This window comes from Falco rusticolus, chromosome 4 (assembly GCF_015220075.1).
Source record: "Falco rusticolus isolate bFalRus1 chromosome 4, bFalRus1.pri, whole genome shotgun sequence".
In the NCBI taxonomy this organism is placed as follows: Eukaryota; Metazoa; Chordata; class Aves; order Falconiformes; family Falconidae; genus Falco; species Falco rusticolus.
In genome coordinates, this window is record NC_051190.1 from 80,033,778 (window position 1) to 80,052,397 (window position 18,620).

An 18,620-nucleotide genomic window follows, 5' to 3' on the forward strand; every position below is an offset into this window, starting at 1 on the left:
AAAATCTCCTCAGTTTCCCTACCTTGAACATATCTGTAAGTGGTAAGTTGTTATTTCTACCTTATCCTTGTACCAAGAGATGTTGTTTAAAGGAAGTAGATAGAGAACAGCAATCAAAAAAAGAAGGGCTTGTGTCTGAAGGATAGGATGCCAAGAAGATTTTAAGTGTTATCCTAAGGATCTTCAGGAACTTTCCTGATTAAAAAGATGATAATTTTGTAAAGTAAACTGTGAAAGGTAGAAGAAAACAAGCCTCAAGATGGCGAAACATCCACCAAAGGGTGAAGTTCTACACAGGTTGAGAGGGCAGCCAAAGGAAGTAGTTTATGGGAGGAAGGTGGTACAACCTTAAGACATATTATTTTCACTGGCTTTTGTCTAAAGCTATCAGCTCAAACAAAACAACAAAATGGGCATGGAGAAAATTCCCTTTTATTCTTTGTATCAACAGATAAGACCTTGAAAGTGAAAGAATGTATTTGGGATTTTACCCAAGGAGCAGGGAAGGGCTGCCTTGCATTTAGTGAAACTATTCAGACAAAAATCTTAGATCTCAACCTGGATCACTCAGAGAAACTGGAAAAAGAGAATCACAGATGCAGCCTGAATTTTTACATAGGCCAGGAATGCAAATCCTTTCCATTAAGCAAGAATGCTAGCTTATTGCTGAGAGCCAGTGCAGGCAAAATGCAGCTCAAATCACCTTGGAAAGAATATTACCAGGAAATATATCTTCCATTTTCTTGGGTCTTCTTCCTTCTTCCTGCACAATTTTTTTTGATTCTGCAGCTTAACTTTGAAATATCCTGTATAAAGAAAATCCTTATATCTTGTGAGAAATTGTGGAAATTAAGGGAACAATTTACCTTTCTGGAGGGAAGTGTGTAAAACTGACAAGTTTGGCTATGCAAAAGACACTCCACTAAGGAGGTGTTTGCTTCAGAAATGGTAGAAAATCCCATTTTGTTTTCGCCAGCGGTAGCCGGTTGAGAATTTAGCATGGATCCCTAGACTACAGAATTAACTTGGGTTGCCTGCTCTTGGCTTATATTTGTTGTGTTTACCCACTGTGAAGGGAAATAGGAGAGCCACAGTTAGGTACTCGAGGTCATTAAAGTGAGCTGCCAGTGAGCTCTGGCACTGGGTTCACTCGCTTTGTGCTTTCTGCACATTCTGAGTTCTAGGACTGTAATCCTTTTACTTATTCTTTATTTTTTAAAAAAAAAAATTTATTTTATTGACATCTGCTTTTAATTTGGGTAGGTACCATTTTCTTTCTACTGCTTCTGCTCAAGGCGTAAGTTAAAGAGAGACCTCTATGAACAGATACTATTTTGGCTAGGATAAAAAGGTATGTGGCACTGAATATTGTGATGGGAATATCATAGTGGTATGCTTTCATCAGGCTCAAGCTACTTGAAGATTGTTGGGGTTTTATTTTTGATTTAAATATCTGGTGAACCTCACTGTGCTGACAGGTCTGACATCGTATCCACAAGCAGTGAGCGGCAGCGCTGTGTTGCCTTTGAGCCATCAGTGGACCTTTGCAGAGCTTCTGTAAAGGAGACAGAGTGATGCTGGTTTTCTGGCCCTTCCTTGCCACGACACGTAGATGGCAAGCCGCTGGCACCCAGAAGTGTCTGTCATTTTCAGGACATTGTCCGCGTTGCTCCCTGTTAATCTGTCTAGGAAAAAACAACAGTAGAGATGTTCATTGACTAGGAAATTATTGTTTTCCATGGCAATAAATTTTGAGTAAGGGTTTTCTGAAGGGGCTTCTGTCTCCTGGGGTGGGGTGGGATGTTTAAGGTATGCATGGGTGCTTTGGCCTACAGAAAAGAGGGGATAAGACCTGCTAATGAGGAAGCTGTTGCTGGGTAGGGTAGCTTATACACTTAGGGGCTACACCAGCAAAGTACCTAATGCTGTAATAACCTACAAATCTGAGCTATTTAAATTGGGATAAGTGTTACAATCAATTATTGTTGCTTTCAATAGGGTGCCTGTTCCTCTTCTTTTTCTCAGACTCAGCTTCTTACCTGCCTTGTTGAGTCATGTCTTCATGTGTGATAATTATATCCAGTCATAATTAGTACTGAACGCTGATTTCTACAAGCTGTCTGCGGGTTAAACTTCTCAGTTAACGATGAGCTGACTGTGTGGCACTGGATTACCACCTGGATTCGATTTCTAACACACTTCATTTCCAGGCATCCTCTTTCAGTATTTTCACTACACTTTAGTCTATATTAAGGTGGAAATTGGATTAAAAAGACAAAGTGTGAAATCATTTGCTGAAGCAAACAGAGTGTTAGTGCCAAATTTTGTATAAAAGGACGCTACTGAAAGGATTGTGGGTTGCTCTTCTAATCCACAGAGAATCCCTCCACCTCTGAGTTTTAAGAACTTCATTTCCAAATACAAGGCACAGGGGGTACATAAACCCCTGTTAAACAGTTCATTTTGTGCAGTCTTCTCTTGTTTGTTTATGGTACTAAACATGTTGTTTTCAGCCTGGAACAATCTCACTCATGCAGAAATCACTTTGTAAATTTAAATACTGTATTAGTGACAGCTCTGTTCAGAGCAAGCATTTTAATCTGTTGGGCAGTACCTATAGCTGTCCTCCTGTAATTAAAGTTTTTAATATACAAAAGAAAATTTTGCTATTTATTTTTCTCAATGAAATAAAGATTTTCAAGAGCAAAAATTGGTTATATGTAGACGCAATGCTCGCTGTGTCTGAAAATGTTGTGTTGCTAGGGCAAATGAATTACTGCTGTTCTTGGATGAAGAGAATATTGTGTGTGAAACTCCCACTGTCTCTTGAGTAAACAACAAAATTTGAAATGTAAGCACAAGACAGGACATAAACAATATGTTTTAAAAATCCAGAATCAGAAACTGATGTAATTCTGGGCCATAACCTTAACAATTACCATCACGCAATGCAAGACAGCCCAAATGTGAAAGTATATTCACTTAGAAAAAAAATTATCTAACTCAAGCTGACCACTGCAGCTTTCACAGAGAGGATATTGACTACCACTTAAATGCTGTTAGGATGTGGTCTTCCTTTGACAGCAGGTACTTGTCCTTCTGAAAAAGAGGACTACACACATCATCTCCATTTTATCCTGCTGGCTGATGTACTAGCGCTGACTTGGTAGTTGCTTCCTTATTTAATTATGTTTTAAAATTTGACTCCGTTCTCTTTTCATCATTCCAAACCGGACACCTTTTTTTATGCATTGCCTTCTGATTGCTCTCAAAGCATCTTTCCAATTAAATAATTTCCTGATAAAAACAAGTTTATGTGAAGTAGAACTGTTTTCATATGCTTTATAGCTTGCTGCATATTATACCATATTGAATATCATAAAATCCCTGCTATTAATGGTTGTTTACTTTTCCTAGAGACAAAAGATATGCATCAGAATTTAAACCCAGACAATATCTTGCGATAACTGCACTCATTTTATGTCTTCTTTACTGGTTTCAGAAAGAACAGGTGATGCTCTGCACTAGAAAAGTTAATGCTTTTAAAGCCTTCTGTACTTTCTGAATCTAATAACAATGACAGCACTTAGCACTTATATAAATCTTTTCATGCATAGACCTCCATCCTGACTTTGGAAGTAGTATTATTCACATTTTGAGGATAAGTTCTTTAATGTAGCAGTGAGTTCAATTTCCACACCCTCCAGGCCAAATACATATTATAGTAGGGGGACAAATGTCAGAGATTTTTGCTGAGAAATTCCTCATCTGAACCTCAGACTTTGCTTTACTATAGACTCATGCATTAGCTTTATCCTCATTTCTGTTAGTGACCCTCCTCTAGATTAAATCCTATTATGTACCACTCTTCCATTTCTTCCTCTTTTCCAGTGACATCTGCCAGCTCTCTATCCAGAAGTTCTCTTCAGCTTTCTCCATACACCGTGCTTCATATGGGGAGTTCTCCCTTGACCTCAACTCTGTTTTCCCCACAGAAGCACACCTCTACAGACTGACTTCTCAAGGCCCAGTGCTGTTTTGATAAAATATCTGCAATAACTGTCTGATTTTTGCTGTCTCTACTGTATAATCTGTATAAATTAAATATAAAAATAATATACATATAATATAAAAAATAGACATGTAAGATATTTTTATATATGTCTATATGAACTAGTTTTATATACTTTTTGATAATAACAAATTTTTAATCATTCTTCATTTATTAGCCATGCTTGGCACAAAAATGTGGTTGAGATGCATGCCCATTATCCTGACACAGTTAGCTTTTATGGTGTTTTACTACTTGTCCTTCTCTTCTTTCGTTTTTTTTCATAACTGATTTTAGACTCTGCAAGATCAGACTCTCCAGATGTGTCTGTACAGTATGTGGCATGATATGACTTGGCCAAGATTCAAATTATTAATTAATATTATAGTTAAATAAATATTATATCAATATATTACTATGTATAAAACTGAACAGCAAAATCTTGACATGAGCTAGAGACCTTTCTGTATCTAGGTTTTAAAAGGCATCATTTTTAGGATTTGGAATGAACAGGGGAAGCAACATCTAACAAAATTTTTCACGTTTCACTTTTTTGAGAACTTACTCCTCAAAGGTTTCTTTGAATTTAAATGAAAAGGAAATACTTCAGTCCAAGTCACAAATGATTAATGCCAGTAACTTCTACTGACGTTAAGGACAGTACTGAGAGGCAAAGGGAAGCATCAATTAATACGGGAAGAGTAAGATCCTTGATTTGTGGTCTACCAAAATAGACAGCATTTGCTGTATTTTCTTTATAGTCTTCATATTCTTAATAATAATATTTTAAAATTATGTTGGCAGATGAAATAGTGTAGTTACATATTTGTTTCTAAATTTAAATGCTGATTTAAATGTCAGTGCTGTCTAGGGTCTAAGGTCCATGTAGGTGAAAGGAGGCAGGCAAAATGAGTTGTAGCAAATACTAGGTATTATTTGCAACAGAACGTGAGCCTGGTTTTCCCACATAATTTTTTTTTTTCCACTACCTGTTCTGTGGTTAAAGGAGACAAAGGATGATTATCTTAAATCATCAGTAAACAGAAAATAATGAAGTCGTCACTGGCTGTTAACTCTTAGAGTCATGATATCCAATTGCTGGAGCTCCTGAATGTACAGAAAGAGAACAGCCAACGAATAAAACCAAACAGATTGCAACTAAGTAAAATGAATGAATATGTAAGCTTTTGCTTGATTTTGTTAGGTAGCACTGACAGTTACGAGAGCGGCTGTTGTACAAGAGCAGACAGCAGCAGTAACTACTGAACATTGCTGCGGGGCCGTTGCTGACCCTGTGTAAGGTGCTGGGCAGAAACTCTTTAGAGGCAGCTGACTGGCAGCACTTGGATTTCAGCAAAAAATAGTCCTCTGAAAATAGCTTCCTTTTAAATACCGATAATTTAAATGCCATGCTTGTTCCAGGGCCTGTTTAAATTCAGTATTCCATTCTAGACAAGCCTGGTTCTACAATATATTTCGTACACAGCCCCAGTAAATAGTACCGTTCAGTTCAGTGATCAGATGAGTGTAATATAACTGTGCATGTATACCTGTTTGCAAGTGGACCCTTAATGATTTTGGAGAATATTATCTCTTGGAAGCATTGTGATACAACAGAATGGGAGGCAAAAAAACGGAGTGAGTAGTCTTCTGAGGAGTGGAGTTCAGTGAGCTTCAAAATGATATGAAGTGGCTTCAGTGTTTTAAGGAAAAAATAGATAAATAATGGTTCATAATATCAGCTCTGTAATGAGCTCTTCTACCGTAAAAGCCAAGCAGTAATTGGTTATAGCCAGATTTCCCTAGCTTGGGAATCTTTTAGAATATAGCTTTTCAATAACTGAATCACATTGAAGTATTTTTTCTCTTCTAACAAAGTAATGTGTGATTTGTTGGAGGGTGGGCAGAGATGGGAAGCAAGCTGTTCACAAACCAGAAGATGACTTTGATGTAGTACAGTGAAACAGTAACTTCTAAATTTATCAGAAAGAAATGAACCGCGAACCTGTAAGGAAACCTGTTTGTGGTGACTACCTGCACCAAGGCAAGGTCTGTCAATTACTTTGATTCTAAGTTTCTGAAAGGCAACTAATATATATTTTTTTACAAAGTAAAATACATCTTATAAATTATAAATATTGTTAGAGAAAAAGTTTGGGGGGGTATCAGACTATATTTGGAGGCAGAAGCAGCTTTTACAGGGCAGGTTTTTGCAAAGTTCCTTTGGATGATCCTTTAAATGTTTGGACATTGCATTATTTCCAGTTGAAAGATTTCATCAGATTCTGACTTCAAAAAATTACAGCAAAGCAACATCACTATCATGACAAATGACCAAAACATCCCTCAGTATACCCACTGAATTAACTAACATTTGGCTTTAGAACCTCACTTGGAAATGGAGAAACACAGATGAGTGGAGGCTGAGGAGAATTAATTGTACAATTACACCTAATACATTCATTTTTTAATGTAGAAGCTGATCAACTTGAAACTATTGAAACCTCGGTATATGAAATTTTACAATTTTGTTTCCAAATTGACTGTGTTTATTACCAATACACCCTTGATGCTTCACATACAGCTGAGCTGATCTGTTGTAGAAACAGGACTATTCAGGCATCATTACAGGATCAGAACAGTAATTGCTATCTTCAAATGAGAAATAAAGTCAAAATATAAACCCAAACAAATCTACAAGCCTTCCTTTGCTATCAAGCCAACTGAATTCCAAGTTCTAAAGCAGTAGCTTTCTTGTCTTGTTTGATTTCCGGTCCATAGCCAAATCTTTGGGTTATATCATCATATTAAAAGTATGTTTATACAGCTTGTAAAGGAATGATTTTGACTTCTGGGTAGGTCTGCAGTGCTAGTTTTAATTTAGATTAAATGAATCATAACAGCAGCGGAGATGTAGGTCTTCCATGAGAGACTGTACCTTAGTTGTTAGCATGAAGGTGTGGATCTGGTCCTAGCCTAGAATGCTCTTTTGGGGATTTTATTTAATGGATGTTGAAATCATTGGAACATCTGTCTGTAGTTGTTGTACTCTGAATTTAAATATCAGTATGTGTTTTGGAGGACCTACTGAAAGGAATTTTGTTTTTTTAGAAATAAGCAAAAGTCTCTTCCATCTCTTGATTTCTTCAGCAGCACAGGTTCTATTGGCTGTCACAGTCTATCCTCTGTCTACTTCTACAGCTCCATCCATTTATATCAGTTGTGTTTGCAACTTTGTGGATTGTGGCTAAATATAGGCATTCAGTATTACAACAACTATAAAGCCATTTTTACAGCATTCACTTATCTCACATTTTGGAAAATAGGGGGCTAAAATAAAGGCCTTTGCTGTGTTGTTCAGACTCCTATGTCATCATAATAACTCTATTGAAAGATCCATCTTTTATGCCTTGCACCTGAACAGAATTTCATGGCTGTACTCATGTGAAATGTTCTGATGAAATATAAGAGAAAAGAGAGAAAAGCTTTCTGAATTGTTAGCTCTCACGTTTTACCAATATTTTCATGAATTCCCAAGTTATTAAATTTAAAATACTGCAATACACTTTTTCTAATTAAATGTGCATTTTCTTTTGTCATAAGGAAAGAAAAAACTTTGGTTATGCTTTTTACAGTAATTTAATTAAGCATTTTCTGTAAGTTCATTTAAGTATCTATCATGGCTCACTAAAGTTGGAATTCAGTATAGAATGGTAGATTAATTGCCCTTTGTCTTAGATGAAATAAGAATCCTAAATATGCAGAGTCATGAAATTTAATTGTGTTCCTCAATTGCTTATTCAATGCTTTGGAAACCTGAATCAAGAAATACTTAAGAAGAGGGCCAAAGGTTGTTAAATGTAGCGAGTAACACAGATTTTGAACTTTACTTAATGAACCAAGTGTTTATTACTATGAAATAAATGCACCATTTAAAGAATTATGCTAGAAATGTAAAACATTAAAACTCTAATTAATTTTGGTCAGAAGCATGCAATGCACTCATTTTTCCTAAAACATTTTCATTAAGGTCTAGATTTTCTCTGTTATTGAGATGAATTTATTCCTTTCATATGGTGGTACTGTCTTATTCCATTAAAAACATGTACTTCAGTATTGTTTAGAGTGATGTTCTTCAGCTGCCTTCGACTGCAAGCAGCATGTCTTGATTGTAGCTTACAGAAGCATTTTTCGATAATTCAGTTGTGCCTCTTTTTCTATTTAATGTTATTAATCATTCTGGAAACAAAGAATGTTCGGACCTTTTGATAAAAGGCTGTCTATAGCCAAACATATTTGTGAAAACAGTTAAAGCATGGAAAAAAAACTTCAGCCGTCATTTAGTAACTACCAAGATGCATGTATAGCCTAACATCTGAGAAGTTTTGTGTTTGGTTTTGTTTTTTTATTTTATTAGGCAAGAGCTATCAATTCCTTATTGTTGGCCTGATTACCTTTTGTTGTCATGTAGCTATTGTAAGAAAAAGCTATTTTATTTCTTAGCATCAAGAATACAAACATGAAGTTTTGCTGCTTATAATTTAGTAAATGTATAGTGTAAATATGGTGGGAGTATAACCATGAATATTTAAAATCATCTTGATTTGATTAGAATATGCATTTCTAGGCTATGCAATACTATTCTATATATGAAGTGGAACTTTCTGTTTTCATTTATAATTCATAAAAATAATGATTCTGTTCCCACATACTAGAAAATGCTATTGTGGTTTCCATATATATGTTTATATATGCACTGACCTAAGTATTATAATTGAGTGACAAAGTTGCCTTAGAAAGGATCTTAATCAGGACAGTGTCGGACTTGAAGGCTTGCAAACTAACGCCATTGTGCACTCTGAGACCAGAGTGGAAATTAAGGAGGCGCGTCCCATACACGCAGAGTACAATGCCATTAAAGTTGCTTTTCAACTGTTTCTTAGTTAATGTTTCAGGTTTGTGATATCTAAGCATCCACAGATACAGTCTAAAGTTCACAAACCTAAACCTTTAAAGACTCAGTGTTAAAGAGGAAGCATTTTCCTCTGCTTTCTTCAAGGAGAACCAGCTGATCTTGTAAAACAATGTTTGGGTTTCAAGCACCACCTGCCCTGAAGAGCATCCCAACTGTAGTGGCAGGCAGCCAGAAAGGCCACTCAATGGAATGGCTGCCTCCTAAAAAGGAGAGAAACAGATGGAAGATTTGAAATCTGGCATGAAAATCCACTTCTGTACTAAACGTTAAATGAAATTTGACTGTAAGGGCTCTTGCGATGGTACATTTATCTGTATAATCAGAATTAGAAACAAGGAAATAGAGAATACAGAACACTGACAAACATTTCAGAAAGACTTAAAAAGTTCTTGTACCAGTGGAAGTTAAAGGAAAGCGTTTGTGATAAACATGCAGCTGCTTGTAGCTTCATAAGAGGAGCTCGACTGTAGAAATACTTCTCGCAGTCTTGCATTGCCACCTAGAGCAGATGCCACGTACTGCATTGGTGAAGGAAAAAAAAACAGTTAAACGTTGCTCTTTTTACTGAACAAAATGGGGTGGAGAGCTGCTTCCAGTTAATTGATGTCATGTTTACTTACATTATAATGTTTAGTTCATTCATAGCCTCCATTTTTTAATGTAGCAGATCAGCAGAGATTTCGCTGTAGGATTTTGGTGGGCTTTGACAGTAAGAATTAATGGAGATGCACATTAAAAGGTACGACTGTCAGCTTGCCAGTGGTCCCAGAGGGGGCATTTTCTTGATGGCTGCTTCAGAATACTTCATGAAGAAAATGTCAAACTTGTCAAGACTGTCACTATGAAAATGATCCATGTAGCAAGGGTCTCCTTTTCTTGGGAAACAAACAGCAGCCTTATCGCTGCAGAGCTACGGTGACAGAAAACTGTCATCTATCACAAGAAATGTATATTTGCTTCTAATATCTATTGGTAAAGAACTCTTTCAGTTGTAGTCTGTATTTTCACACCACTCTTCATTATAAGGGTTGTCAGTAACACATTTGAAGAAGATAGCATGGGCTTTGGGGAAAAAAAAATATACTGGATTTTAGTAGTGGATGCTTACCTCTTGCTGATTTAACAGAGACTGATTTAACTCCCAGTTTTTGACTAAAACTCATTTTCCTCCAAATTTGGCTTATGAGATTAGAAAGCTAGACTTTAAACATATGGAAAGAAAAGCTCTTATAGTTTCTAGAGTCCCTTTTTCCTGATATATTTTTGAAAAGTATTAAAAATATTTCTACCTACTTCCAACTCATGTTTTGCTAGCTAGAATCTGTGAGGCGGGAGGTGAAATACTAGCTGGACACCCTCACAGGACCTTACTATATTGGTCATATTACAGCTCTTTTGGGTTAAGATACTATAGGAAGTAATAGTATCTGAATTTGGTCCTGAGTAGTTTTGAGATGATTTCTAGATTATGTGATAGCATAGAGAACCCTTTAGTCATTCCTCTTCATAGTAAGATATTTTTGTGGTTTGCGTACTTTCTTATTAACCAGATATATAGCTGTTTATTTAGAATATGGTTTACAGTTTGCAAAGTGCACAAAAGCAGGTTTATTTTATCAAGTATACCTTTCTAATGCAACTTTTGAAATGACAGGTGTGGTGTAATGCACAGATCTGTGGATTGGTGTGTTTCCTAGCACAGTTAATTGAGGTGTGATCTGTTCTACATACAGATTAGTGTCAGATTCCCTGACAGAGTTAAGAATTGTCTACTTCACTGTCATCTTACAGCTTTCATTTCATTAACTAATGGAATAAAAAGAAATTATTAGATGTTTTGAATTAAATCATTTGGAGGAGGGAAAGTGAAAGGGACACCCAAAGCCCTATTTCTAGGCTTTTTTCTTGCTTTCTTTTTTTGGTGGTGTTGGGTTTTTTTTGTTTTTTTTTTTTTTTAATGCCATAATTTGTTTACAGGGGAGCATTCTGGAATAAAAACTACAAAATTAACTTTCCACATAGGACCTGTTATTCTCTATTCAGAGCACTATTTGTAGTTGACCTTAAACATGCTTTCAGAAGAGATGAGGTTATATGACAGTCTCTCTCAACTGTCAGATCAACATTTTCAGAAACAGGATCATATAAGTCAGCTTCTCAATTTTAGTTTTTGGCACGTAAAAACATCTAAATAGCGAAGTATTCCCTTTAACTTCAGCAAAGCTTTTGAATGCTCCATAGTTCAGTGATAATTCACAACACTTATTTACATTTTGGGGTCTCAGTTTTACGTTCTTGGCCTCGTTCTGTTATTGTGACCCATAGATGCTCAGCTACCAAGTGTAGACGAAGTAGTTTGAAAGAAGAGATATCCATAGGACATTTGAAGAGATCCAGAGAACATCCAAAGGACCCTTTAATCCCATATGTTGTTTCCATCAGGGAAGAGGAGTGATGCCTGGGGAAAGGATGTAGGAAAAAAGCTGATGGGGAAGATCCATCAGGCCATCAGGATGCTGATGAGATGTCTAGTCATCAATGGCTTAAGGAGCTCCTGAGCTGACATTTCCATTCAGGGTGTTGGGTTTAACAGCACTTTATAACACCCTTTGTACTTCTCCTTACCACTTGGCTTTGAAAATCTGAAAGAATGACAATTCCAGACTAGTAAACTTTATTCATTTCAACATGAAAATAATCTCTGGGCTGTTAAATGCTCTTTTCCAGTAAGAATAGTAATGCAGTCTTGAGGGATTCACTTCCCTCTGCTGCTTTTACAAGTCACCAGATCTGTGCTGAGGCATCTTTTTGGTGAGCGTGTTCAAAATTGCATAATATTTGAGTCTATGGTGGTCTGTAGCCAGAAAAGATACTGAGAGAAGTTTGATTTTGACTTATGCTAGAAAAAACTACTTTGAAAGTTGAACATTTTAACACCAAAATGACTGTTCTCTATTTCAGGATTTTTAGGACAGGAAGCATTAGACAGTAAAATCATAGGTGACTGGAAGCAAAATAAATAATAACATAAAATGGAAATATGAGTCATTTACAGAAATAGTGTGAACTGAATTTTTGTGAAACAGAAACTCAAATTCAGTATTGCATCTGCTGTGTAACCACTGGTAATAGCAACTTTACACACTGCCATCATGGGCTGTTTTTTAACAGATAACGTGAAAAAAAGGTTTTCCTTTGCTATCCATCAGAATTAAAAGCATTATAATGATGGTAATGATAGATGTTAATTAGTAAAACAAATATATTAAATATATTTAATCTGTATTCTGTTTAGCATAATTTCTTGTAAATTAGGCTAGATAGGCTATTTAGCTGAAAATTCAAACATTATTAATGACATTAGAAACTCTAACCAATTCAGTATTGCGATGCCTCTTGGGCTATTAAAAAAAAAAGATAAAAAAATTTCATAGAAATTTGTCATTGTCAGCAAACTGAAAGAACAGTGAATCTTCACATCTTGGAGTATGTTTAATATGTGTGCTCTAAATTGCCAGTTCAAATCTTTCCCAAATATGCTGGCAGTGATACTCCACTTCTTATGATTTACAGGAGTTCACATCTCAAAAATTTCTGATGATTTTCAGCCATTGCTGAGTCTGCCATTCTCAGGCCACCGCTGTCACTTCTTTTCTGGCAGAAAGCTGCATGAGTGCCAGAACTGGTTGTTCATACTTTCCCATGTCCCCTGCCAATCGTTTCTGCCATCTCTTTTGTGCTAGCACAGTTGTTCATGTGGCAATGCACAGGTCTGGGAACTGATGTGGCTGAAGGTGTGTCTGACAAAAAAAAAAAAGGTTTCTTGCTTTGGTAATTCATACTTTGAGAAAGATCAACCGTCATTACTCTGTGTTTTGCACAGCAGTCACCCATGCTCAGAGATAATAAACTTAGATTTCTGATTCAAGATGAAATGGAAGTTTCTGTTTGTGGAAAACAGATGGAGTAAAAGTGCCTACAAAATTAAGATGCCTTATGTGGAGCATAATTCAGAAAGCTTTTGTGCATGAGAATGTCAAAATAACAAAAAATAATGTGGGAATTTGCCCACATAAGTCCAATTTATACTCTGCCGGTAGATTTTACCTGTTTGAGTATGTTTTACCTGGTTGAAGCAACAAGAGATGAACAAAGGAAAGAGTATTGGTACTGCAAAATGTCCCAGTGGGGATGCTTCCATCTTGAATATTCACACAGAGAAAATCCTGGCCCTGCTGTAGCCACTCAGCTATCATTTCTGCATCTTAGAAAATACTAATCACTGCAACTGCTGCTGTAACCTAGGAAATCTGCCAGAGAGTAAGCATGACCTTATGAGCACAGAATTAAAACATTTCGAGTCTACACAAAGCCAGACAATTCTGTTTTACTCTTAAAAAAAAAAAAACAAACACCAAAACAACCTCTTTTACTGGATAAAACCTTTTTGTCCACAAAAAGTTGACTTAGGAGGCTGATACTGAGTATTGAGCCTAATATCCCTTCACCCGCTTTTGCTCCTTAGTGAAGGTATTGGCCCTGTCATCTCTGAAATGTCTGCATGCACCCTCTCTGAGGGGAGGAAGCCCTGAGCAGAATGTCGAGTGTGCTGGGAAAAGAATGTGTAGAGCTTATATTTGCTGTATGAGGGAGTACAAGTCAGGACGTTGGAATAATGGCAGATTGTATGCTATGGAAGTGGATTAGTTGACACTGAGGTCAATAGGGATACAGCTTCTGTAGGTAAGGACCTTCAGAAACATGTAGATTTGCTGTTCTTTTATTAACAAGTCCTTCATGAAAGAAGCCAAAAGTTTCAGGGGGTGGCTTTTTCACTCAGCGATATTCTTTGTCACCTGTAAGCAGTATATCTAAGCTTAGTTACACACCGCTCCTTTGTTGTTTCCCATTCTGCCTTGCCATTGTTCTCTTTAGAAGTTTGACCTTTGTATGTGTACTGTACATTACACTCTTGAATATATGCTAGACTTGTAATTTCAACAAATCAACAGTCTGGTTTCACATACATGCGCAGACATGTTTTCTCACCTGAACTAAAAGAGCCACAGGGCTCCCTACACGTTTTAAAGGCGATTGAAGAGATGACAGTCCAGAAAGATAAGAAAAATGCTTTTAGCCTTTAGTGGTCAGTCATGTAAATATTTCTCAGTGCCTAGCCTGTCCCCAGAAGGGGGGAGGATTTAGAAGCACAATAGTTGGGAGTGTGTGTTTCTTTAATAGAACAACTAGCTTTTCCATTTTATTTTAGTGTGTAACATAACACGAGACCACATTTTTTAATGAGATTTTCCATTGTTATTCTATGTTGTGCTGCCCATGTGATCTCCCTATGTATTTTGTATCTCTAAATCTATTGTGATTAGCCTTACAAAACACCCTTTGATGGTGAAAGGAGGACTAGGATGCAAAAAGATAAAGTTATTTTCCTAGAAGAATGAAAGTGCTGTTTCAAAGCAGGAAACTGCACCCTGGGTTCCTGGGTCCCATGACATTTCATTTGCCCCCTCTGTTGACTTATGATGAGTGGTGTTATAGCAACCAGGACACTTCTTCATTCCCAAATATCTGTTCATTTCTTCTTTGTGTTTTTGGAAAAAAGGAAGATTCTTTGTATCTTGAATTAAAATTCAGGCAGGAAAACTGGCCATACTTCTAATGTGTGATAAGGACTGTTCATGATGCGATGGGTTACAAGTTGCTTTATAAAACAGTTTTCTCCATCTTCCATAATTTATACTTTGGAGGTCACGATTTTGTGCTGGACACAAAATAGTATCCATTCCTATGGAAACGGCATTATGATGTCACTTCATTTTTTCTGTGAGATCCAGAGAAACCTGTAGTGAATTATGAGCCCTACTCTTGGAACTGAAGGTGTAGAATATTGTAAGCATGCTGCTGCCTGACATGCTCATGTTTCCTATTTTAGACCTGACTGATCTTCAGATAACATATGGTGGTACAAGTAATTGGAAAATTGGCAGACCTGTCAAGAAAATATGCTAGATGGGACAAAAATACGATGCTGCAGCACATAAAGTGTCTCTGAAGTTAAATTTATTGTCTTTTATCAAATGGTGAAGCAAACGTATCTGGTCTCAAAAAAATGAAACATTTTTCAGTGGCAGATGCTTTTCAAAAGTAATTTTTAGAACAATGATGAAAGTTCTTGCATTCAAAAGTAATTTAGTGGAAACCTTTGGTCAAGAACAAAGGAAAGGTATATAATACTGTCTGCTGCAGATGTTTGAATATCTTGTCATCCGTGTATGGTTTAGTAATTTCTTTATGTAACCATGCGGTAAATTGATCAGTGAAATATTTACTCATTAAATTATTCTTCTACTATAAATGTAGGTGATTAAGCTTTTTAAAATCTCTTATCATTTTTATTTCAATTCTTGAGCAAAATCAAATGCATGAATAAATGATCTTTTTTTGCTTATTTTTATGCTTATTGGTTAGGCAAAAGATAGAAAAAGTCTGTACAGAATTCTATACATATGCATAAGTACAAAAAGTGTACTTCTTCAATAAGTTGATTAATGTTCAGGTTTTCATTTTTTTTTACAGGAAGATGAAAATGAAGCTGAGGCAGAAAATTCATCTCAGGAGCTGAATTTGGAACAGAAAAAATCAAAAAAATAGGAGATTGCTGTCTTGTTTGAAATATTTGCAAGTTGTGTAACAGTGAATAGAGTTTCTCATTGTAAAATTAACAAAAAAAGTTCTCAATAAAGTCATTGAAAATTAAATTCATGCTGCAGAGGGGAATTAATTAAGTAGCTCCTGGTGATATTCTTGATTGCATTAAAAGCTGAATTATCAGAACTGAGCACCATACCAATAAAATTCTAAAAGCTTTTTGAACACGGTATAGAGAGCTGATGGGTTATTCACTACTAATAGCATTTACTAAGCAAACAGGTCAATTTTTTCTTTTATTCTACAAAGCAATGTTATCCTTAAAGGATAGTTATAACTCAGGCATATTTTGGTATTTCTGAACAAGAGCTTTGATTCTTTAAAGTTGGGTGAATATGTTCTACTAAATCGGTTCTGAAATTTCTTCTGATCAGTGATTAAAATAAATGTCGCTGAGGACTGGGTGGAGCAGGGATTTTTTGCTACATACAATGTTTTCATAAGTAATTAGTTTTATGTTTGCATCTCGTGTGATTTTTAATTGGTTTCATGTTGCATTATCATTTTCTTCCATGTAAACATTTTCCATCTTCACATGATCGTTGTCTTTTAATGAATGTCAAACGTTTGTCTTGATTAGGCCATCCCACCCAGGTCTAATTCCTTCTATACCATTCTTTCCATTCTAACAGAATAAAATAACTTCTTGCTGTGTCATTAGACCTTGAAGTCAGTAGTGAAAATGTAAAATAAAAACCTTTTTTTCCTATACTCATAATTATGATTTTCAGTTCACCTCTGCTTTTTTAGCCCGTGCAGGTCAGTAAATGGGAGGTTTAGTACAGGAAATTCACATGTAGATTTATAGCCCGATAGCATCACAGATTGCCGTGAAGAAACCAAAAATATTACTGATTCTGGTTTAGGATTAGAACAACACTCACTGAAGTCCCTTGAGTGAAGTTTATCTTGGTCTAGGATAAATTAATCTTCAACTGAATAAGTTCACCTCTTTTCCCACTCTTCTGTATTTTTACTGTTATTCTGTATATTAAGTGTTAAATCAGATTTGTAAATAGTATTCATCCTCAATTTTATCCTGACTGTGTAAGTTATAGTTTCAGATATTTTAAGAACAACATGCCTATGCTTAAGCAATATCTTTTACGAATTATTTTCTGGTTCATGAGGTTCAAATGTGTGTAGCTCATGAACAAATTTCAATCACAATTACTCTACAGGAGTTTAATAACACTAGATCTCATTTTAACGAATGCAGCTATCATGTAAATTAGCATATAAAATAATTCAGCACTGGTCTGTTTGATGCAGACAGATCAACCACTTGTAGCCATCTCAGGAAGGAGGGGGAATATGATTTTGACTTCTCTGCAGTGGAAGAGGCAGATGTAGAAAAGACAGAGGCATGGATTTATGACACAGGACCTTAAGGACTGTTCTCTGCACCATGGTGAATAAGATCACAGGGTAGATGGGAAGAAAGTGAAGGTTCTTCCTTTTTTTCAGGCCAACACAGAAAGCCATAGGCCTTTCTCAAAGCTTAGTCCTCACCAGGATCTGAAGGGGCAGGGTTGCCATTGGAAAGGGCTGAAAGGCCTCTGAATTTTGAAGGACAGAACAAGTAACTTAGAAGAAAAAGTGAGAGAATTAGGTTTTAGGATGGGACTTACACAAAGGTAGAGTAATGGCAGGGGGAATTACTGGCTGGGATGGATTATGGCCATGTCTTGGCCTCTCTGCCTGCCCCCATCCCCAGTGCACTTGATGTTTGGTTTTATCCACCCAAATTATCCTGTCTGAAATCAGCAGATAGGTCTCATTTGTGCAAAATAATCTGTTCCCATTGAGTCCATGGCAGCAGTTTTGTCCTTTTGCTATGAGTCTAAGCTCTGTGGCAGCCCGAGACTTCATGGCTGCATAAGATGAGAAGGGTGGTTATTTGGTGTTCAGGTTTCGTATGAAAATATATTGCTTGGCTCTCAAACACCTGAGTGTGAAAAATGGTTCAGATGTTGAAAGATACAGAGGCTTCCATTTGATGCATAATGCTGATGAGCTTAAAAGGAGTATTTCTGTGTCTTTCCTAAATTCTTTAAAATTTAACATGAAAGTATGATTACATAAATCATACTTGTATGTAACTCCTTTTTCAGAAATCCAACATATGTCACCAGAAGTCTACAGTCAGGGCTGATAAACAGAAACCTTTCCCTTGGTTTAAGTTATTTAATTCAAAAATCAAGTGCTGAAATTTAGAGATTTTCACTGCAAAGTAATGATAACCAGCACTGTTAACATGATCAGCTGTGTTTGACATGAAGTGAGACAAATGCAGCTAAATCAAAATGCACTCCTAAATTCATCCTTCCAGAAAAATGGAGACCTATTTAATGACTTGTTTGTAGACATTTTTACTAAATGGAGAGGGGTTTAACTAATAAAGATCAAATAAAGACTATACAAAAAAATACAACTGTACAAAATAGGTGACTTTATTGCCTTTATCTAATTAAAATTTGCAGCTGAATTGACTTTTTTGTATATTCTTGAGTTTTCAGACTACCAGTATAAGTTCATTTTCATTATGTCTTTTTTTTTCTGTGTCTGGAAGTTTTTTGAATACAACGCAGTGGGTAAAGCAGGAGGCTGCAACAGCCCTACATGACTATGACATGATGCATCTGAGTGTTACTCTTCATCAGAACTAAGTTGAAAACCTGATGCAGAATATTGTGGCTTATATTAAAGTCACGTGCATGCTGCAGTCAAGCACAAGCTAGCTTGGATACTGAAAACAGCTTAGCTCCTTCAGGGTGAAGCTCAAAGCTCATTTGAATATGCTCAAAGGCTAACTTAGAGATGGGATGAGCAAAAGTTTAGACAACTTTAATTCAGCTGATTACAGAC

The 18,620-nt window shown here is 36.2% G+C and overlaps 1 protein-coding gene across 5 annotated transcripts in view; it reads left to right on the forward strand.

Annotated features, from left to right (window-relative positions):
• PHF14 (PHD finger protein 14) overlaps positions 1-16,407 on the forward strand; it is a 168,253-nt gene extending 151,846 nt beyond the window's left edge. For 2 of the 5 annotated variants that reach the window (XM_037382630.1, XM_037382635.1), the window contains one exon: positions 15,621-16,407. In XM_037382630.1, the coding sequence (XP_037238527.1) occupies positions 15,621-15,695 (75 nt within the window). In that variant the 3' untranslated portion in view covers positions 15,696-16,407. Of the gene's footprint in view, positions 1-3,891; positions 3,911-15,620 lie in introns of those variants that run through there. The other 3 variants (XM_037382631.1, XM_037382634.1, XM_037382641.1) reach the window with 3 other exon arrangements.
• The last annotated feature ends 2,213 nt before the right edge of the window (positions 16,408-18,620 follow it).